The sequence below is a fragment of the Poecilia mexicana genome, unplaced genomic scaffold, assembly GCF_051168715.1.
Source record: "Poecilia mexicana isolate PSO_F unplaced genomic scaffold, ASM5116871v1 scaffold_3, whole genome shotgun sequence".
Classification (NCBI taxonomy): domain Eukaryota; kingdom Metazoa; phylum Chordata; class Actinopteri; order Cyprinodontiformes; family Poeciliidae; genus Poecilia; species Poecilia mexicana.
Window position 1 is genome coordinate 25,610,870 of NW_028263372.1, and position 21,900 is coordinate 25,632,769.

The 21,900-nt window shown below is 38.4% G+C and overlaps 2 protein-coding genes and 2 non-coding genes across 4 annotated transcripts; all 4 read right to left on the reverse strand.

Annotated features, from left to right (window-relative positions):
- LOC106911902 (XK-related protein 5-like) lies at positions 1-13,120 on the reverse strand. Its single transcript, XM_088004364.1, has 13 exons — positions 12,629-13,120; positions 10,795-10,884; positions 10,598-10,703; positions 10,350-10,516; positions 9,825-9,958; positions 9,660-9,738; positions 8,990-9,159; positions 8,447-8,558; positions 8,164-8,331; positions 7,757-7,947; positions 6,899-6,994; positions 6,588-6,769; positions 1-5,347 (listed from the first exon to the last, which is right to left on the reverse strand). Exons 1-13 carry the CDS (start codon positions 12,735-12,737, stop codon positions 4,750-4,752), a joined length of 2,202 nt encoding a protein of 733 aa, XP_087860490.1. The 5' UTR covers positions 12,738-13,120; the 3' UTR covers positions 1-4,749.
- A 3,593-nt stretch (positions 13,121-16,713) lies between these two features.
- Positions 16,714-16,832, reverse strand: LOC148160250 (5S ribosomal RNA). The gene has a single exon (XR_015762602.1). It is a non-coding gene; the product is annotated as a 5S ribosomal RNA (ribosomal RNA).
- Positions 16,833-17,258: 426 nt separating this feature from the next.
- Positions 17,259-17,377, reverse strand: LOC148160251 (5S ribosomal RNA). Its single transcript, XR_015762603.1, has one exon. It is a non-coding gene; the product is annotated as a 5S ribosomal RNA (ribosomal RNA).
- Positions 17,378-19,985: 2,608 nt separating this feature from the next.
- Positions 19,986-21,661, reverse strand: LOC148160252 (interferon-inducible GTPase 1-like). Its single transcript, XM_088004365.1, has 2 exons — positions 20,607-21,661; positions 19,986-20,493 (listed from the first exon to the last, which is right to left on the reverse strand). Exons 1-2 carry the CDS (start codon positions 21,280-21,282, stop codon positions 20,243-20,245), a joined length of 927 nt encoding a protein of 308 aa, XP_087860491.1. The 5' UTR covers positions 21,283-21,661; the 3' UTR covers positions 19,986-20,242.
- Positions 21,662-21,900: the final 239 nt, after the last annotated feature.

A 21,900-nucleotide genomic window follows, 5' to 3' on the forward strand; every position in this document is an offset into this window, starting at 1 on the left:
TTTGCTTGTGTCATGATAAATGTCTTTATTTTTGTCACATCACTAACACACTTTATGGGTCACTTCTACCACAGAGGTCCTGTGTAAAGCCTTGCACAAATAAGGTGATGCTTGTTTGTAAAAAAAAAAAAAGAAGAAAACACAAGTTTTTGCATCAGTGATACACTTTACACAAATCTGCTTTTTACACAAACATCCAACACAAACCTTCACTTTTAAATTGAAAACATAAAAATCCAATGAAAATATTTTACAACAAACATTCTTATTTTCATTAAGTACAGAAAGGAAAGCAGGCAAGTGTGGCAGCTGACTGTATTTCTACAAGGCGAAGCGTTTCTGGTGTAAAGCATGAGCGTGTATTTACCTCAGTAGCCTGTGAGATATCCATTGCATAAGCTGCCTTATTGCTGATGCATACACATACAAATTAATGTTAGCTACAATACTGTGCATGTCTTTTCAAAGTACTGTCCTTTCTTCCTATATGCTTCTTTGAGAACCATGCAGTGATGATGCTGCGAATGGATTTGTTTCTTAGTAATGGAGCGGCTCTAAGCATGTCAGCTTTAGCTCTTTCTTTTATAATGTCTTCTTCTGTTTTCATTACTTCACACAAGAGCAGCTTACCTGCCTATGAAATATACCACACATTTATTTCACAGGTTCAAAAGCACTGATGTGTTAAGATATCTGCTATAATATCACAGCGCTATGAAAACTCAACACAACAGACATAATGGAAGACAAGAATAAAACATCAGTTCAACCATTTTCCATTTTTTGATTGAACCTTTCCTACAAATTCACTTTTTAATCTAATTTAATCCGTTTCTTTCATTGTTTCTTAAGTTATGTTTATTTTGCTTTTTCTTTTACTTCCATGGCATTCTGGCTTTGTTTTGTTGTCTTTCCCTACCTTTTCCTTCCTTGTCTTAGTATCTGGTTTTCTGACCTTAGTCTTGAGTAAACATAGTGAAAATTGGTCATTAATTTAATTTTGTAGTCATTTCCTTCCAGCAGACTGTTAGCTTGGAATGAAAACCATCTAGTTATTTATTTTTTAATAAGGAAGCGAGTCAAAGTTTAGAAATAAATAAGATATAAGTAATAATAAACATCAGGTGAAAGTCCATCTTGATTTTTTAAATTTTATTTTGCTTTGAAATAGTTGAAGGCTTTGAAATATTAAGTGGTCCATATCTGTGGTTTCCTAATATAAGATGAGGGTGAGATCGCTTCAGAAATTAAACTAAATTACCAGAAAGATCATGGAGAAGCACATTTATGCTAAAAGTATTAGAAGAGATAAAAACAGTATCTACGACAAGATAAAATAAATGTATTGTATTGGCAGTTGATGCTGTCTCTCTTAGGCCTCATCTCACCAAACTGGTGCCAGTGCCTAACTGGTTCAAGAACTTATTAAACTATAATTATCTGCATTTCCACCAAGTCAGTAAGTGCTACTTCTGTAAAAAAAAAAGAAGCCAGCAGCCAGTCAAAACATCATGATCACCGTGCCTGAAACGCTGCAGTTTAGTTTTATTTTTGAAAATACAACAGGATAATAAAAAGAAACAGAAACCCAACACCTCACACTGCAAACGCACCAATTTCTACCATTTTCAGTCGCGTCTGTAACTCAAATATCTTAGTAGACTTGAAATTAGACAAAACTAACTTTGCAGCCAGATGGAGGAGTTTGTTTTAAGCAAATAATTCCTTAATATTGGCAAAAAAGTACGAGTTTTTTCCAATCTGCCAGTGGATCTAGTACTTTTTAAAAATCAATACTAAGGAATTATTAACTTTAAACAAGCTCATATTTGATGCTAAAGAGTTACTTGTTGATTTTGTCTTATTTCAAGTGAGCTAAGACATTTGAACTAGGAACTAAACCAAAACAATTTGGTAAGATTTTGTGTTTTTGCAGAGCAGTAACGGTAAGATGCTGGATTAGGATCAGAACTACATACGCAAACTTATTTTCCTGCACCTTATTTTGAAATCACCCCTCAAGATGTTTAAGTAAGTCATTATTTTAAATTTAAACAACAAAACTTATTTCTAAATCAGTTTGATAACACCGAGGGACTCTTAAAATCTGCACAGTTTTAATAAATTATGCCCTAGCAGCTGTTTAATCCTCTGTTCTGTTCTTGTGCAGATCAGCTGATCAGGATTATGAAGCGTTCACAAGTAGGAAGGCACCAACATGAAACTTTGGACAGATATTGAAATCCGATGTTAACAGTGCTGCTATGACCAATAACATGATATTTTATCCTTCCCTTCCTTTTTCACACTGTAAGAAAACAACCAAAACGCTGACATTGCTTTTCCATTGCCTGGAAACAATCCTGTGCTGCGTTTATCACCGTCACATGACCAAATAGCAACCACCTGAGACTAAATGAAGCGTCTGTATTTTAACAGTGTAGGATGGTGAATTTCTTACGCTGCTATTTTGCTAGTCACAAGCTGCAAGTTTGGGGGCCACCAGTAGTTCAATAAATCAAAATTTCTTTACTAGCTGGAGTTACAAACCACTGGTTTTCAGCCAGCAGTTTCTTGGACATCACATTTTTGGTACTACAATATTAAGCTCTGGTATTTGTTTATAGATTCAGCTTAAGAAATGAGCAAAAACTGTTTGTTTTTTTGTTGTTGTTTTTTGCGACAAACTGCCATCAACTATGAGGCAAAATATCGTTGCTCAAAACTCTGTTTCATGCCTGAATGATTCAGAGGTCAGCAGCTTAACAAGCAACAAAAATAATCTGCAGAAAAACCTTCAGAAATCATGAAATATTGATCAAGACTATTGTAAGAACCTGAAAAAGGCTGGAGCAAAGTAAAAACAAATGAGAAGACTTGTGTTGAATATTGATAATGATTAACTAATAATCTAACACACACTGGCCGCAGCGTTGTCTGTGAACAACAACAGGGAGAGTATTTTAAATCGTGTATGGAAAATATGCACATTATCCGTTTTTTGTTAGTTTGCCAAAGAGTGGAAATAAAACATGAACAGATCAATCAACAAGGTTTTCAACATTATCTCACAAATTAAAATATGTTTTAAATGAAGACAATGTGGATATCTCTACTAATTATTTGGGTTATTATCAGTTTTAATTAGTTCGTTTGTTGATGCACAATTTAATGCAGCAAGGTGAAACTCGCATATTACCTTGAAGTATTGCATTAAGCGATAAATATTGCTAACAGCTAACCGAAACTCAAAGTAAAGCTGTTAATAAAACTTAAAAATTACCAAGGATAATTTAAAAAGTATTTTAATACAGAAACCATGCAGTTTTTTCAGTCATTGATATTATTCACAGTGTGAAAGCCATTTCCTTGAAAGTATCTGGAGATCCGAATCCAATCATATGAATGGAATGTTGAGTGGAAGGAAAAAGTGTGGTAGACGTCAACACTTTCTCTAGGCTTATAATGTTATATTAAAGGTAATTTTCTTATTAGTCTTTTCTAATATTCAGATTTATGAAACTTTGAAGACGTTTGGCTCATCATTAACTCTAATCCATTTCATCAAGATTAACAAAAGTAATCGATTTTAATCCCTACCTGTACAATGAATCTTTATAATATATGAGTTACTGAGATCCTTTAATAATAGTAATTTCACCTCATATTCTATGTAACGTTTCACGTGAAGACGTTCACACGTCTTGAAACCGATAACATGATCCCAAACCAGCGGACCACGAACAAACAAATAACGTGTCAAGTGGTAACTGTCACAAGCCTGTGTAATGCTCAGATATTTGAAATGCCATCACTTTACATTCCTAGTTCATGTAACATAATCTGTCTGCACAAAAGAGCAGACAGAATAAATAATTCATGGATGAACTCTATGATGACCTAAAAACATCTCGTAACTCTGCAACAAGTTAGTTGGACCTCTTATCCAAATGTCATATTTGCAGGTTTTTGTACTTCATTTGTGTTTCTACTGCTTCTAAAAACAGCCAAACGTTTAAAAAAAACACCCAGCTGTTCTTTGGAAACAAGCTAAAGTTTTATGGTGTCTGGAAAATGAGCCGCTTCAAAAACCTCCTGAATGTTAAGTGACATTAGGTGGGCACTGCGCTGTTACCTAGCAACCCCAGACGAGCACTGCGCTGTTACCTAGCAACCAAAGTGGGACTGAAGCTTGTTTGGTCAGCTGGTTTCACTGCTGTATGCTGTACAATGGCTGCTGGAAGTTGATGATTTACCATCTAAAAACCACTTGATACGTTCTTGTTGGCTGTACAGAAGGCTCTACTGATGCTTTTCAAGGATGTACGGTTGTATAATTATGTATCTGTTTTCAGCCATTGTCATGTGTGAGTGTAAACGTTGAATTGGGGGCGCGGCCAGCAGCTTATTTGGATTTAAAGTGACATGAAGCCTAAAACAGCTCATTCTGAAAAGAACAGAGTAAAAGAAAATGCCCATAGACCAATCCTAACCTGACCAAGGAAGCAAAATAGGTCACCTTTAAGGGTTAACTCTTAAAAATCTGTGTGCAGTCCAGATATTGAAAGAGCCATCAGTTTACATTCCTATTTTCTGTAATATAATCTGTCTGCTCAAAAAGATAAATAATTTATAGATGAACTCTATGACTGCCTAAAAAGATTTCATAACTCTCCAACAAGTTAGTTAATACAAGAATGCTTTTATATATTGAACAGCTGAACTGGAAATGTTAGCTTTTCCTTTACTTTACACTAAATTCTCTCTAAAGTCCACAAACTGCACCATCTGTTTGCGAGCATGGGAGATGACTGGTGTGAGTGGAGTACCAGGCGTGGCAGCACCAGGTGTGGAAGCTGCAGGTGTGGTGGCTCCAGGTGTTCCTCCTGGAGTTGTACCCGGTGTTGTGCCGGGAGTGGCAGGAATGATGACAACCGGCGCCGGGCCGGGGCTTTCAGCTCCACCTGCAGCCTCCAGTCGAGGAGTGGACGTGACAAAGCGGGCTTCTCTGATCCGATAGGGTCTTCTGTAGGAGGAAATAGGCGACAGCTCCGAGCCCCAGCCCAGGTAGCTGCCGCTGGACGGCGACGGAGCATCTGCACTGAAATATAGAGTAGTGTTGGATTCTGCTGGGGTTCCCTCCTTCTTCTCTGGGGAGGCTAACAGGAGAGGAGAGCGGCGCTCAGGGGACCAGCCGGGCGTCTTGATGTCCAGAGACGCCACGGAGGAGGACGCCTCTGTGAGAGACGCGGCGTTGCTGTCGATGTGGCGCAGGCTTCCGCCATATTGAGGAGATGACAGAGACGGTGAGCCGTAGGCAGCGCTCTGGAAGTCCTCATCGCCTTCAGATTTAGAGAAAACAGTCAATGTCCAAAGCTGTGTTTCCACTCACCTTAAAATTGCATAAATTACAAAATAAAATGCTTAATAGAAAGAAGGTAATTAAAATTTTGTTTCAAGAAAAGGTTTTGTTGCCAGGCAGAGGTGGGCAGAGGACCCAAAACTTATACTTGGATAAAAGTAGCCCTTCTTCAACATAGTTTTACTCAAGTAGAAGTAGAAAGTAGCTGTAAAAAGTATTTGGTAAAAAGTCTACTGATCAAATTAATCAATCATTTAATATTTAAAAAGTACATCCTCAGATGGAGAAAAATATGAAGTTAAGGGAAAATTTTTGGTACTTTAAGGACGAAAATGACAATAATTCATATAAATAACAAAAAAGAACAAAACCGGGCAAAAGAAAATCAGATCAAATCAGTTTCTTTCAGTGCTGCGGTGGCGCAGGGGCAAAGCACAGCCCACATTTTGAGGCCTTAGTCCTTGTGGCAGCTGTCACAGGTTTGATTCTGGTGACCTTTGCCAAATGTCTTCCCCCTCTGTCATTACCCTGTTTCCTGTCGAACTACTTTCAAATAAAGACCACTAGAGCCAACCAAACCTTTAAAAAAATCAGTTTCTTTTAATAAAAAAACTAGTGAAACTTTACAAAAACTGCAGGAGTGTGTCTGGTGAATTTTTGGATATAAAACACGTTTGTTTTTCATTCAGTAGGTAGAAAATCCAGAAGTTTTACTCAAGTAAAAGTAGCGATAATTCATCATAAAATTACTCAAGTTAAAAGTACAGGGTAATAAATATACTCCGAAAAGTTAAAAAGTTACTCAAGTAAATGTAATTGAGTAAATGTAACTTGTTACTACCCAGCTCTGGCACCAGGATGATGTAGTTTTTCCACAATATCGAAATTATTATATTTTGTGTGATGTGTGATTTTAATTGCATTTCTTATTTAAAGTTGCAGTATGTAACTTTTATAAAAAGTATTTTTGACATATTTGTTGAAACTGTCACCGTGTCGTGACAATAAGACAGATAATCTGTGAAAAACAATCAAGCTCCTCTGCCTTCTCCCACTGCTAACTAGAAACAGCCACTCAGAAACAGGAGGCGGGTCTTAGCGCCGTCAATCACACGTGTTTAAGAGCAAAGGGTGTATATGCAAACTGTCTCAAAACAGTATTTACAGCTTGCTTCTACTGCCCCCACATGGCCAAACACTTTATAACAGTGCTTCTGGTTTCCCACCTTTATCGTCTGATGGAGCTGCACTTAATTCGTCCTCTGCGGTTTCCTCAGGAATGACCTCCTGGAAAGGGATGATCTCTGGAAACCTCATGTCCTTGATGGTTGTGGGAGGAGCTTTTCTCACTGGTCGGGCCACAACGCTGCTGTGAGCTGGTCTAGGTGGCTGGACGACTTCACTCACCTGGGGTACAGAAAAGAAAAGACAGCTAAAGCTGGCGACTGCAGTCAACACAGATACACACAGTTTTCATCTTTCATCAATTTCACACCGACTGGGTTTCAGTTCAAGGTTTCTGACAGAATATCTTGCCTGAGGAGTTTGGACGACCTGTGGTGGAGGAGGTGGGGGGGCCGGTTGAGGAACTGGGTGTGAGATTTGAAGAACTCTCAGCTGAGGAGGTGGAACCTGACAAATAGGAATTAAAAAAAGCCCCCATTACATTATTTCAAAATAAACCAATCTTGTCTGGAAGAGAGGACATTTTTCCTCATTCCACAAACACAAACAGCAATAAAGTTCACACTTTGTAACTTTGTAACTTAAAATAAAGGTAAAATTAAGGGAGTCTTCAACTGGTTGGATTAGGGACCCAATATTGCAACATTTGTTACATTTTCAGCCGGTGCTGTTCGCTGTCACACTACATTGTGTCAAACAAACCAAATTAATTTAATAACCTGTTTCACCCTTTGCCTGAGGTGGCGCTACACCAAGAACCACTGAAGGAAACAACATGAAACCTGCTGAAGGAGACACCAAGCATAACTTCCTTCATCGTTAAATGTAAACTAAAATGGAGTCAGGTTGTTTTACTTCTCTTTTGTCTTTGGTAAAAGACCACAAGTCATTTCTTCTTCTAGTGCTAGACTTTGGCATTTGTTTTGGTTGTATTTACCCAGAATGCCCTGCACTATAGTCCACTTCCTGCATTTGGAGCGGTTGCATCCACATCTGCATTCGAACCGCACCAGAGTTCACTTCAACCAAACAGAGACCTGGGTTTGGCAATTTTGGTCTCTATTAGAGTTCGATTGTGCATTCACAACTCCAGGACTTTCTAGATAAACAAACTAGAGTTTGATTAAAACAAACTAAACGGGGCCTGGTGTGAATGCACCTTAAATTTAATCATTAAACATAGACCAGCAGTTCAGGAGAGCAACAAACCCGGGGTACGTGATGCATGTCAGGGGAGTGAACCTCTTCGGGGAGACCCATGAGTCCGGCCAGTCCGCCTTCTCCGTACGCTGTCCAGATCCTGGAAACGTCTCCTGTCTTAAGAGCTAAACGAATCAGCAGCCAGTGGTGATGCTTCCAGCCTTCCCATTGGATGGGCAGGTCCATGAGGGTCCCACCTCCTGAAAATAAAGTTTTAACTATGTTTTGTTTAAACAACATACTGTTTTTATAAACAAAAATAATAATAAAAAAACTAAGTAAAATGAATTTTAAAAAGTGGCACATCTGGAACTCAAACAAAACGGGTCAAAATAGAAAGTAAAAAATAAAATACTTATTTACATTACAAAAACAGTTACAAAAATGATAAATATGCAGACAAGTCGATCACCGACCAGACAATGTTGCACGGTGATGGAAATTGGGCTCGACTTTCTCCTCCAGTGAGAGTGTAGATCCACGCTCCATGCAAGCCCCACCGATCCCCCTGTGGCGAATACTCTGGAAGATCTCAAAAGACTTGGGGTGCAGGAAACGGTAGTACAGCACCAACGCTATCACACCTGCAGAGGGAAAGCACTCATCAGACAGTAGACTTTCAATAAAAACATTCAGGGAAAACAGAAAGTTTTAAAATGTCAGTGTATGCTGTATAGAGAAACGGGCTGCATGCCTTACCAATGAGGAAGCTGCAGAAGACTGCAGCCGGGATCCCCACAGTGTCCCAGGACACCATCGCAAAAAACCAGGAGGAGGCCAGAAGAAGAAGAGCGTTCTCTAAAAACATGACCTGTTGGTTGTAGAGGGGGTTGAAATTTGTGAAAAAATAAGACCTTACTGTCTCTCGTGGGTACATTTTACAATGTTATCTAACATTTTAGCAGTCAGATTTCAGATTTAATTAACATCAGATTAATTGCCTCCATCTCTCTTATGTCTTTCTGGTTGAGATCAGAAATGTGACTTTGATTTGAAATTGCTGGCTTTCCTACCCCTGATTAAAAGCACATCCCTGCAGCATGAAGCTGCCACCATCTTATTTCATGGAAGAAATGTTAGGGACTTACTCCACATATAGTGCTTTGCATTTGCACCACAAAGATCAATCTTGTTGTCATCTGCCTTGTTTATCTACTGCAGACAATGCTTTCTTTTAACAGAGGTTTTCTTGCTGCCATTATTAAACAAATGCCAGAGAGATGAGCTAGCAGACAGACGTACCAGGTAAAACGCAGCCATGCGGTATCTGGATGGACCGTACTTCACGTTGAGGAAGAGAAAGACGTGAACGGCTCCCAGGACGAGGTTGAAAATACTCCATCGACCAGTTGAACGGATGACGTCTGTCTGCTGAGACACCATCCAGAAAGTCGCGCCCAGCCAGTGCACACCTGTCACAAACACACACTTCCAAAGTCAGTTTCAATCACCTTATAAATATGAAGTAAAACGTTTAAAAGTAGGATGGAGGAAATGATAAACGTGCTACTCTTACTTGAGCAAATTTTCTGGATTTTCTATCCACTGTGATTTTAGTCATTTAGTTGTTATTTTAGTCCAACATTCAGCAGGCACAGACACGCCTGCAGTTTTTGTTAAGATTTCATAAGTTTTACATTGAAAGAAATTGCAAAAATATTTATTTTACTTATTTTGTATTTTAAAATACCAAAACGTTCATATAACTTTATATTTTTGGTCCATCTGATGTAATTTTTAAGCATAATCTGTGTTTTCATCAGGTACTAAGTACCTGAGCCTTACCAAGTATTATTTTTTAATTTTTACTTTTTCACTTGATTAAAATAGGTTGGAGTACTGCTACTCTTTGGTTACTCTTCCCGCCTCTTACACTGAGGTAACTGGACCGCGGCGTAAGCTCTTGGCTTACCAATGACTCCCAGGACCCACTGCTTGAAGATGCGTGTGAAGAGCATGAGCACAGCAAACCGGGATCCCAACATGCCAACCTGAATGAACACAGAATGCATCTTTACACACAGGAAACAGAAACGACTGCTGTGAGCTTCAGGCATATGTGCTGAATAACGCCCACCCTCCACAGGAGCCGGCAAAGAATGGCAGCTGGAGTCATGTGCAGGTGTCCCGGTCTGATGAGCGAGCAGGATCTGGCGTAGAGAACCAGCGCCCAGGCCAGAGACAGCAAACACACAGCAAAACACACCGAGGCTGCAGAGAGGAGAGAGCAGGGAGTTATTGCGCCCTCTACTGCGCATGCGGGACTCTTTCAGGTCGTTTGTGGTTCACACTGGAGTGTTTCATGTATTCAGAAGTGTGAACGGCCACGGCAAAAACAAATCGGATTTGGGTCACTTCAAGCTGCAGAGTGAACGTAGCCAAAGTCCCTCTGAAGCTCAATCAAAAGGAACATTCTGGATTAGATTTTGTTGCAGCTTATTACACACATTACTGTTTATTTTTCTTTTTCTTTTAGTTTTTACAATTTAAAGTATCAATTTTATGAAATTTAAATTTTGTTGAGGATAACTGATTACATTTAAACGTTGTGAGCTATTCTGCTGTCACTAATCACACACTGTGGTCTTTACATTCAGCTCACCAGGAGAGCGGACTCCTATGTCGGTACAGATCAGTACGTAGGTCTGGAGCAGCGTTTCGGGGAGCGTGACCACCAAGGCCTCAAACAGACGTAACGCAGATACATCAGCCTGCTGCATGATTTCTCCATACACATCCTCATCCGGGAGACGCATGCAATCCCACAGCCTGCCGGGGACAAACATGGCAGCCAACGATCAGACATAAGGTTAAATGAAATAAATGTACAGCTTTGTAAAGTCAGCCCACCTTTTAAAGATTCCCAGGTGTAATATGTGAGTCCATCTGAGAGATTTCCTGGGGATTTTTCCATCTGAGAGATACCACAGATAACTGAGCCACTGTGGACCCCAGCCTGCAAACACACAGGGGAAGAAAAGTTTAAATGAATGCAGTTTTCACTCTCTGCCTGTAAATGGATTTATTTGGTCTGATTTTGTTTTTACCTGGTAGAAGGAAGAGTGCCGTGAAGCCAGCAAGATGAGCATAGCAGTAGTTGTGGCCAATCCAAATGTAATACACAAAGCAGTAGATCACTGGGAAAAACACAGGAAACACAGTAAATAAAGGAGAACTTTAATGTAAAATTCACATTTTACATCTTTTTACAGAGAGCCTGATTTCTCACAGAAAATAAAATAAGTATGTCTAATTCTGCAGCCTGTCTGAATGTGAGTTAAAGATTTATGAACTGCAAGCTTCAAAGGGTTGTAATTTTAAAATTTAACTATAATACAAACAGTGTCAGCAGAAAATTGTTATATCTCGATTGTTATTTTAACAGTTATTTATAAACATATATATATATATATATATATATATATATATATATATATATATATATATATATATATATATATATATATATTTTTTTTTTTTTTTTTTTTTTTTTTTTTAAATTGTGCTCCTGGCGTCTATGCTGGAGTATCATATGCATACTATAACTGAAAATTATTTGATTCTTACTTTACAAATGTGTACACTGTGACCCTTGAATTTGTAATTTGTAATAATTGGTCTTCTGTGGAAACATGGAAGATTAAAAGTTAGAGAAATAAGTCTGACTCCAAAACATACTTACTGTTATTGATCTAGTAAATCATATGAATCAACTAATTTTAGTGTAAAACAACATGCATTCTGTAAAATGTTGAGTTCTGCTGTTGGATTAAAGCAGAAAACCATGAAACTATAGAAATTTCTTGTCATTCACATACAAACAATCTGCAACAGAGTAGATAGTGATGGATGTAGAGATGGACTTGAAGTATTATTGGGATATTTTGTGGTACTGGTTTAACAAACAGTAGAGAAAAAAGTAAAAATTGCAATCCTGACAATATGGACAGCTTTTTTTTTTTTTTTTTTTTTAAATCAGCATTAATTGAAATTTATGACAACAATAAATCAAAATTCTTATCATGATAAGAAATTTATCACGATAAATGATAAACAATACGACTCTATCACTAATTTCTATTAGAAAGTCCCTAAATTAGTTTGCCGTAACATTTTGGGCTGGCTTTTTAAATTTGCAACTAATTCTACAGATTTAACCTCGAGGTTTGCATGTAAATGACACTAATTTATTAATAATACTGTCAGTGTTTGGGATATAATAGATCCTGTATGTCATGACTGTCCAGACTGAGTTTGCATGACCTCTGTTCAACATCTCATTAGTGACAGTAGCTGCTCAAACGTCTCTGCATCATCATCATCATCATCCTCCCGCAGTTCTGCCTCCCCGCATTCCTCCATACATGTAATCTGAACCTCTGAGCTGCCAAACAGGCGGGCTGTCCGGCCAGACTAGGCCCCATCCCGGGGTAAACGCCCATCCCCTCATCCATCCAAAAAGAGCGCTAAAATATAACAACATGGCTCCTCTTGGACTCAATCACAAAATATCCCACAGACCATTTAAAGAGGAGACTTTAAGGCAGGGAACACGCTGACATGAGTCAGCAGTCTGGATGCATGCAGGTTTAAAAATGGGGAACACTCTGCAGATCCCGCTGCGGTCCATTATTCATGACAACAGAGGCCAGCTTTAAACTGAGAATGAGTTTAACTCAGAGCTGCTGATGCTGATGCTGAATCCTGTCTGTGGCGCCCCGCATCCACACAGCGCAGCAAACCCGCATCTCACCGCAAACATAACAGAACCAGAACCGATTGTTACGAGATCAACACAGCAAACACGCAGGTTTTTATCTACCCTGTGTAGAGAACAGAGTGGACGGAGTGAGATGAGAGCGTGTCCCAGGTAGCACTCACCGGCCGTCCTCTCCGCAACGATCAGGAATGCGGTAAAAACGAAAACGCAAACTTGGCAACACGGCATGCAGCCTCCCTCGTTGCTCGAGGTGGCCGTGTAATCCCTCATGGTGGAGTAAAAAGATGATCAGTTCCTCGGATTCACAGAGAAGGATGAAAGCAGGGCGGTGTGGTTCTGCTCCCGCCCGGTCCAGCTGCGGCAGCTCTGCGTCCCCCCGTCCCACCGTCACCGCCCGACCGTCCCGTTAAAGCGACACAGCACGATGCGGACACACCAGCTTCACTTTAAGTATATTTCTGTGGCCAAGTGTAGACAAATAAGCCAAATACATCCGACTGAAAAAACGTAAGTGGGTTTTATTTCCCGACTGTCCTCAGATGGAACAGTATTAATTTTGGTTTGACTTGGTATTAACAAAATAAAGAAAGTCGTGAAAGGTGTTTCCCTAACTTGACCATCACAAATAAAAACGTTGACACCAGAAAAATACAAAATGGACCAAAACCACAGAAAAGCACCACTACATAAGCATTCTATATGCATTTATAAGAAAACAACATACTACTTTGCAAGAAATAAATATGTACAACATTTTGAAGGACCTCAAAGAAATCAACAAACTGAAACTCCCAAACGGCCAACAGCCTGTCCAGAGTGAAGCCGATTCCTACCCTGGACAATTTATCTCCCCTCTGAACAACACAAATACTCAAAACAGGTCAAACAAACGACGTACTGAGGCCACAACCTCAGAAATCGGCTTATATTTTTATATTAAACACTCACACCGTCACAGAGCCGTGTAATCTCCCTCAACGGTTGCAAAGGTCAGATCTCACTGCTCACGGGCATAAATCAATTAAAATAAAACCTCACTGCTACAAAAACAGAAAAATTAATTAAAATAAATCCTCACTGCTACAAAAAAGAAGAAAAATCGACCAGTAAATTTTACAGTACAAAGCTTATACTTATTACTTGTCTTCTAACAATGCAGCTGATTTCTAGGTCATCCTACCAAGTTATGAAGGTTTTTTTTTTTTTTTACTGTCACCTTTACAACTTCAGATCGGGACCAACGGCTGTTGCGCAGATACTGTATGCGGCTTATATGAAGCCCACTAACTCCACAGTGCCACCTGCTGGACACTTTGAAACCCGCTGTAGACAAACAGGGAATATCACTTTAGATGTTACACCTGGTTACACCTGGAAAAATTGACAGACCAGTTAAGTTGATCAGTTTCTCTGATTTTACTCTTTATACGTAAATGTTTGGGTAAAATGAACATTGTTATTTTATACTATGAACTACTGACAACATGTCTCTGAAATTCCAAGCTAAAATTTAGATTTTAATTGCAGAAAATGAGAAATGGTGAAAATAAGGAAAAAAGATTCAGTGCTTTCAGACCTCAAAAACTGCAAAGAAAAAAGTTAATGTTCATTTAGAAACAACAAAATTAATTTTTTAACTCAGGGAGAGTTTATAAATCAATATTTGGTGGAATAACCAGGAGGTTTTCAGTGGGGTTCAATGCAGTGGACAGTGCTGTATATAAATATTGACCAATTGGAAGATATTTGTTATGCATTCTATTTGTTTCTTACTTGTATCCTATGAAATAAAAAACAGACGTGGTTTGTAACTATGAGTGTTGTTTGTAAAATTAAATTACCCGCAATATTTTTGGTTTATGTAGCCTATGTTTAGCTAAATAAACTGAGCTAAATATTCTGGGGTTTCTAGTTTTATGTAGGTCAACCATGTGCGATCAGAAACTTCATCAAATACATATATAGAGAAAGCGTGAGGAAATAGTCACAGCTCAACTTAACTTACATATGAATGCTTATCTGTCTAAGTAACTGTCCAATAAAACATCTGAAAATACAATTTAAACAATATGATTGTTACCTGTTAGAAAGTGGGCGCTGCAAAATCTGGCATTGTAGTTTCCACACCTCCTGTTTTTAGCTGTAGATTGTTGATTCACTTTCCTCCTCTTTTTTCGGTACGTTTTTTAAAATTAACTCCCTTGTGACCAGCTACCTTCGAAACACGAAAATAATGTTTATCTTTCTCTCTATTAGAACGTTGGAACAACCTTACAAGACTCAGACTTTAGGCATTATGATGATGTACTGTTTAACTGCAGTAAAAATGTCTTCAAAAAATCAAAGTTGGGAATAACAGTTGCTGTGAGCTATTGCGACCACCAGGGGGCACTGACTACCTGCACTTTGGCACTTTTTAGTTCAGAAGCACGAAACAAAAGCTTGTACATTTACAACCCCTGGCAAAAAGTATGGAATCACCAGTGTTGGATGAGCAGTCATTCAGACATTTCATGCTGTAAAACAAACTCGGATCAAAAACATGACACAATATTAAGGTCATTCCAAAGTGCAACTTGTTGGCTTTCAGGAACACTCAAAGAAATGAAGAGAAAACATTGTGGAAGTCAGTGAATGATACTTTTATTGACCAAACACAGGGAAATAAATATGGAATCACTCAATTCTGAGGAAAAAAGTATGGAATCATGAAAAACACATAAACAAAAGACCATTCAAAATACATCACTAGTATTTAGTTGCACCATCTTTGGCTTTTATAACAGCTTTTAGTCTCTGAGGCATGGACTTGATGAGGGACAAACAGTATTTGGTGCCTACTCTCTTTGATAGCAGTTGCCAGATCAGCTTTGCAGGTTGGAGCCTTCTTGTGGAACATTTTTTTCAATCTCCACCACAGGTTTTCTATTGGGTTGAGATCTGGACTATTTGCAGGCCATGACATCGACTGAATGTGTCTTTCTTCAAGGAATGCCTTCACTGTTTTTGCCCTATGGCACGATGCATTGTCATCTTGGAAAATTATTTCATCATCTCCAAACATCTGTTCAATTGAAGGGATGAGAAAACTGTCCAAAATGTCAATGTAAACTTGTGCATTGATAGAAGAATTAACCACAGTCATCTCCCCAGTGCCTTTGCCTGACATGCAGCCCCATATCATCAAGGACTGTGGAAATTTGGTTGTTTTCTTCAGGCAGGCCTCTTCATAAATCTCACTGGAACGGCACCAAACAAAAGTTCCAGCATCATCACCTTGTCCAATGCAGATTCTTGACTCATCACTGAAGACAACTTTCATCCAGTCATCCACAGTCCATGATTGCCTCTCCTTAGCCCATCGGAATCTTGTTCTTTTATGGTTAGGTGTCAATGCTGGTTTTCGTTTAGCTTTCCTGTATTGAAATCCCACCTCCTTTAGGCGATTTCTTACGGTTCGGTCACATACATTGACTCCAGCTTCCTCCCATTTATGCTTCATCTGTTTAGTTGTACTTTTTTGGTTTTCAAGACAAATGACCTTTAGTTGTTTGTCTTGACGCTTTAATGTCTTTCTTGGTCTACCAGTACGCTTGGCTTTAACAACCATTCCATGCTGTTTGTGTTTGGACCATATCTTGGATACAGCTGACTGTGAACAGCCCACATCTTTAGCAACCATGCGTGAAGGGTTACCTTCTTCAAGAAGTTTCACAATCCTCTCTTTTGTTTCAAGGGACATTTCTCTTGTTGGAGTCATGGTTCTCGCCACTCCACTTCGTCCAGCAGCCCTCCAAGGTGTCATGACTGCAGGTGTTTTGAACTGCACACTAACGGGCACATCTAATCTGGGGCAGGTGTCCATTTAGGGAAAGGAAATAGACTGGGTGTGTCCTTTTTTCTACCTCCAATTTGAGTGATTCCATACTTTTTTCCTCAGAATTGAGTGATTCCATATTTATTTCCCTGTGTTTGGTCAATAAAAGTATCATTCACTGACTTCCACAATGTTTTCTCTTCATTTCTTTGAGTGTTCCTGAAAGCCAACAAGTTGCACTTTGGAATGACCTTAATATTGTATCATGTTTTTGATCCGAGTTTGTTTTACAGCATGAAATGTCTGAATGACTGCTCATCCAACACTGGTGATTCCATACTTTTTGCCAGGGGTTGTACTCATCCTCCTGGCACATTTTGCTTCAAAGTCATCTTTCACAAAAGATATATTAATGAAAGAGCCAGCAAAAGCTTACAGCACCTGGTATTCCCAGGCGGTCTCCCATCCAAGTACTGACCAGGCCCGACCCTGCTTAGCTTCCGAGATCAGACGAGATCGGGCGTGTTCAGGGTGGTATGGCCGTAAGCGAAGGACCAGCAGCCACACAGACCTTTTATCTGGCACCAAGAAGCGAGAGTCGCATTTTGTTTCCATGTTATTTTCATTGTCACCAGCATTTTTTCATCACTACGGCTAACAGCACGCTGCTGTCAGTCTCGGCGTCTCTTCCACTAAGTTTACAAACCTCATATAGGAATTTCCTCTGTGAAAACAACTGAATATTCGACAATTGTTCACTGAAACATTAGAGAAAACCGTCTTCAAACATTCAAAGTTGGGAATATCAGGTGCTATAAGCTTTTGCTACCACCAGGGGGCACTAACCACCTGCACTTTGGCAGTTTTTAGCTCAGCAACACGAAACAAAAACGTGTACATTTACTCATCCTCCTGGCACATTTTGCTTCAAAGTCATCTTTCACAAAAGATATATTAATGAAAGAGCCAGCAAAAGCTTACAGCACCTGGTATTCCCAGGCGGTCTCCCATCCAAGTACTGACCAGGCCCGACCCTGCTTAGCTTCCGAGATCAGACGAGATCGGGCGTGTTCAGGGTGGTATGGCCGTAAGCGAAGGACTAACAGCCACACAGACTCTTTATCTGGCACCAAGAAGCGAGAGGAATGGACATTTTGTTTTAATATCTTTCATTTCGCAATCTGCATCCATTTTGTTTCAAGTTAAACATTCTTGCTCTTGGAGCACATACATAACATGGATTATTGTTCAGCCATACGTTAAAAAAATAAAAACAGTGTGTAATAGAAATAAACTGAAAAGAAAGTATTTTTGTGTGTTGTTTCACCTCATCACCACTAGATTTCCTCAGTTAGCTTCTTCTAGATCACCTTATTAACGTTAGCGTAGCAATAAACCTGAATCCACTTTGTCTAGTACGAAGATTTTTTTTTCTTGTCTTATTCTGCCCATTTCTTGACATTCCCAAATGGGATTGGTTTACTATCCCAGATTGTTGGAGTTTCTTGATTTTTTTTCTTTTTTTTTTTAGCTGTATTTTCATTAGTACTTTGCTTACTACTTTCTTTTTATCTTTCCGTTCGTGTGATCGGGCATAACACCCAATAACAAAGCAAGTTCGTGCCATAGTTACAATATCTGAGACAGTAGTTTTTGTCGGTGGCAACAAAAATGGCGCTGATAACTCCGACTATAGCAATGACGTCACGTTCCAAAGCTCTATAGGTGAAGAAAAAGGCTGTTAGGGAGCCGTTTGTCTGGTCTCACCGTTATTTATACAGATTGGAGTGGTTTAACTGACCTACTTCCCTCTCCCTCGCTATTTTTTTCTTAGTTAAAACTTATTTCTCACCTTTTTATCTAGTCATAATATAGACAGTTCAAAGCAAAATACTGCATCACTTTTTATATGAGATTACATTTAAGTCTAACGGTGGAATGGGGGCAGGAACTTGCATGGGTGACATCATGCTGCAAGGGGTCTATAAATTGAAATAACATTGGAGCTCAGTTAAGAATATCGTGATATATATCATGTATCGTGATACAGCAAAAATATATCAGGATATAAGGATTTTCCTTGTATCCCCCAGCACTACTTCAGTGTTGTCTTTCAGAAAAAAATATTTTAGTGAAAGAGCCAGCAAAAGCTTACAGTACCTGGTGGGAATACACTTGGGTTATTAGATGTTATTTACCCCGAATGCATTGCAGCGCGAAGAACATGGCGACATTCGTATGACAATATTTTATTACATTTTATAAAAGCTGAACAATCTACTGTATTGTACTGTACTGTACATCCAAAATGGATGTTTCTCGAAGTCTATTGCTACAACTAATCATGGATCCTTTTAAAAAACTAAAAAAAATAAAAATAAAAACAGATCGTATTTGGAGAGATGTAAAACTAAAGATATTTTAGTGTTTTTAGTGTTAAGGAATTTAGTGAAGGGACCAGCAATGTTTTTGCTGTAGATCCTCTTACTAAACTGTCGATATTTGATGTTTTGAAGCACAAACAAAATATTTATAGCTTTGTTAAACAACATCACAGTAAGTTTTACTATAATGATTTTTTTTCCATTTTAACAAAATAGTAAAAGATTGTAAGGCATACTTTGTTAGCATAAAGTAGCATGTATGTAATCACTGAAATTATTTCATTGGAATATAATTAGACACTATTTACAAGTTGTGTCAGCTGTCCATACTGTCACACAGAGATCTGAATGGTAATTGTTTTCTGTTCATCTTTAACATTAGTTTAGATATCAGATTTTAATTTTTTAAATTATTTTCATTAGTCTGACTCTTTAGTTCATTATTTGCATTGTGGTTAACTTTATCCTTCGGTTGTTTATATTTTGGTTATATGCAACAAATTAATTTCTTCTTGTTTTGAGCTTCCAGTTTCTTTGGAGCTGCTGCTGGAGTCAGTCAGAAGAGCTCCATCTGATTGCTGTCCTTCCATGGCTGGCAAACCTCCTCAGCGGTTTCATTACATTTGTTTGCCAGGAGAAGGGGAAATATGGTTTTCTTTAGCTTAATTTTGCCATTTCTTTAATGCCAAAATTCTTCTTTTTGGCAGTTTAGTTCTAATAGTATTTACTTAATTTAAACATTTAGTATTGAGTTGACCAGAATTTGTTTAAGTTTTGTATGTTAAATTACCCTCTTGTGTGTCAGCAGTGGTCTGATCAGCCGCTATTTAAGTTCCCCTCATGTCTTGTTTGTTAGGTCAGTTTTGTGCGTCAGTTCTTTGTGTTACTACCTGAGTTGTAGTTTGGTATGTTGACCTCAGTTTTGGGCCCAATTCACCATTTTTGAATTATTTTTGGACTTTTTGTAATAAATTAAGAATATTTTTGGAATCCATTCAGCGTCTCTCTGGCTGGTCTGTGTAGAATCCTCACACAAGTACAATAAAGTGCATTTATTTTGAGATTTATTAAGGTTTACTAAAATATGCATGGGACCGATTTAAGAATGACACCAAAAATACAACTTCAGAAAAGTATTTTGTATATATATTTTTTAAATGTACACTTAAAATATAATTATTTTGAAAATAAATGCAGTGCATTTTTAAAGGGATTATCCAAAATATAATTTCATAAATATATTTATATATTTTTGAGAAAATATACTTTTAGAAAGTGTACCAAAAACACATATTTAAAAAGAGTTTTAGAAGCATGTTTTTTAAATGTATTTATTTTACAGTTTACAGGTTTGATTGAGCAGAAATGGTGTATTGTCTTGGCATTTCCATATTGTCCAGCATTAATCCTTTACAATCCAAAATTCTCACCACTTTAAAATACTTCACATTTTTGCATGTACTCAACTTAAACAGATTAATTTATCAAACTTTTTTTCCCAAACGCTGATGTCATTTGTTTAAGATGAACACAAACAACAAGTTGATAAGAATTAAGTTATATTCACTTGAAATCTAGTGTTGACAAGAAGAGTTTGTTTTACATTGTAGAGCAGCAAGAGCCCATATTTGATGCTGGAGAAACATTTTTCTTTTTTTAATGTTCTCTGGGAATATGCTGGGAGAGGATAACAGCAGAGCGTCTCTCTTGTGTTCAGGGAGATCCCTCTCTAAGGTGTCTCGTAGGTGAGGGAAATCATACAGATGGATGTCATGGTTGGACACCAGGAAGACCTGTGGAGACTCAAATCCAAGATCCTTAAGACCTGTGTTACAAACAGGACGCATTCATGTTATAAACCTTTGCAATTTCATATCTTAAAGTATATTAAAAATGTTTTAACTCTCTTCAGAACAGGAGTCAACAGAAGACACTTACTTTTAACACAATCATCTCTGATCTGTGCTAAAGTCTTCTCTTGGCTGAAATCCTTTTTTCTTTGTTCATCTCGTAAATTATGGTCAACCTTTGAGCGAACAAAGTAGAAATTCTTCCCCATCTTCTTGATCTCCTTTGCAAGTTTAGCATCATTTTCTCTGAAGCGATCAGCTGAGACGATGATGAAGAAGTCAAACTTCTTAAATCCAACAAGCTTCAAATACTTTTTAGCTGGAAACTTGGTGGTTCCAATTCCAGGAAGGTCACTGAAGATGATATTGGGATAGTTTGGATGAGGATATTCTTTTACCTCCAAGGTGGTTTCTACAACACCAGTTGGAGCAGCATCTTCACTGTCATCTTCTACATCTCTGAAGGCATTGACAAAGGAGGATTTACCAGAGCCGGTCTCTCCAGTGATTGCTATGTGTAGTGGTACATTGTTTTTACTTTCCAGATATTCTCTAATTCGTGCAGCTGCAACGTCACTGCTGCTTCCCATAGCATTTTTCATTGCTGGCATCATTTCTGGATCTGCTTCCCACGGTTGCTCCATGCTGATCTGTGAACACAAGAAAGACATAAAACATGTAAATAATGTTATGGATAAATTAATCTGTGTTTCTCCTATATCTCTTTTAGCTGCTTGCATGTACACACATTTATGCACATACATATGTCAGTTTAAGAAAATGACTTCTCAGGCCTGCACCCTCTTTAGGGGTGTTAATCCACAGTACTCAGCCACGCCCTTTACTCCCCCCAAACTCCAGCGGACTGACTACTGACCAGCTCTCCGTCTCACGGGTCCGAAAAGCTTCTAATTCCTGGTATTACCACAAATAAGAATATAGAGAACTTTTGTTTAAGCTGGGAGCGATAAAGATTTGTTTAAGCTCTAACTACCTTCATCCAAGACGTTATGACCCGCTTCAGTCTATGATTCAGACATCGGAGTAGCCCCGCCGGTGTCCGAGCTCATAAACCACGTCTGTTCACGGCAGCTCTTTCCCTGTTATTAACATGCACTTGTTACCGGCTTAGATAATTTTAGAGACTAGGAATAAGTCCAGGGCCATTATTTATGTGGCGGGAGCAGTGTGATAAGAATTGGGAACTTAAGTTTAAAAATACTATTTTAATAATTAGTTGCAACAACTCCACTAAAAGTTACCTTCAAGGCACACAGACCCGCTACAGATGAGGCTTGAGACAATCTCACAATGTAACAATTTTTATTTATTCTATAATTGTTTGTTTAATCAAAATACTAGTCTAAAACCACTCACACATT

Coding starts and splice junctions, on each gene's coding strand:
- LOC106911902 (XM_088004364.1), bottom strand. CDS start 12,737: ATGAGGGATTACACGGCCACCTCGAGCAACGAGGGAGGCTGCATGCCG. Junction 9,739..9,824: donor TTTGCCGGCTCCTGTGGAGG/GTGGGCGTTATT, acceptor GTGTTCATTCAG/GTTGGCATGTTGGGATCCCG. Junction 9,160..9,659: donor GTGGGTCCTGGGAGTCATTG/GTAAGCCAAGAG, acceptor TGTTTGTGACAG/GTGTGCACTGGCTGGGCGCG.
- LOC148160252 (XM_088004365.1), bottom strand. CDS start 21,282: ATGTATGTGCATAAATGTGTGTACATGCAAGCAGCTAAAAGAGATATA. Junction 20,494..20,606: donor CAGAGATGATTGTGTTAAAA/GTAAGTGTCTTC, acceptor TTTGTAACACAG/GTCTTAAGGATCTTGGATTT.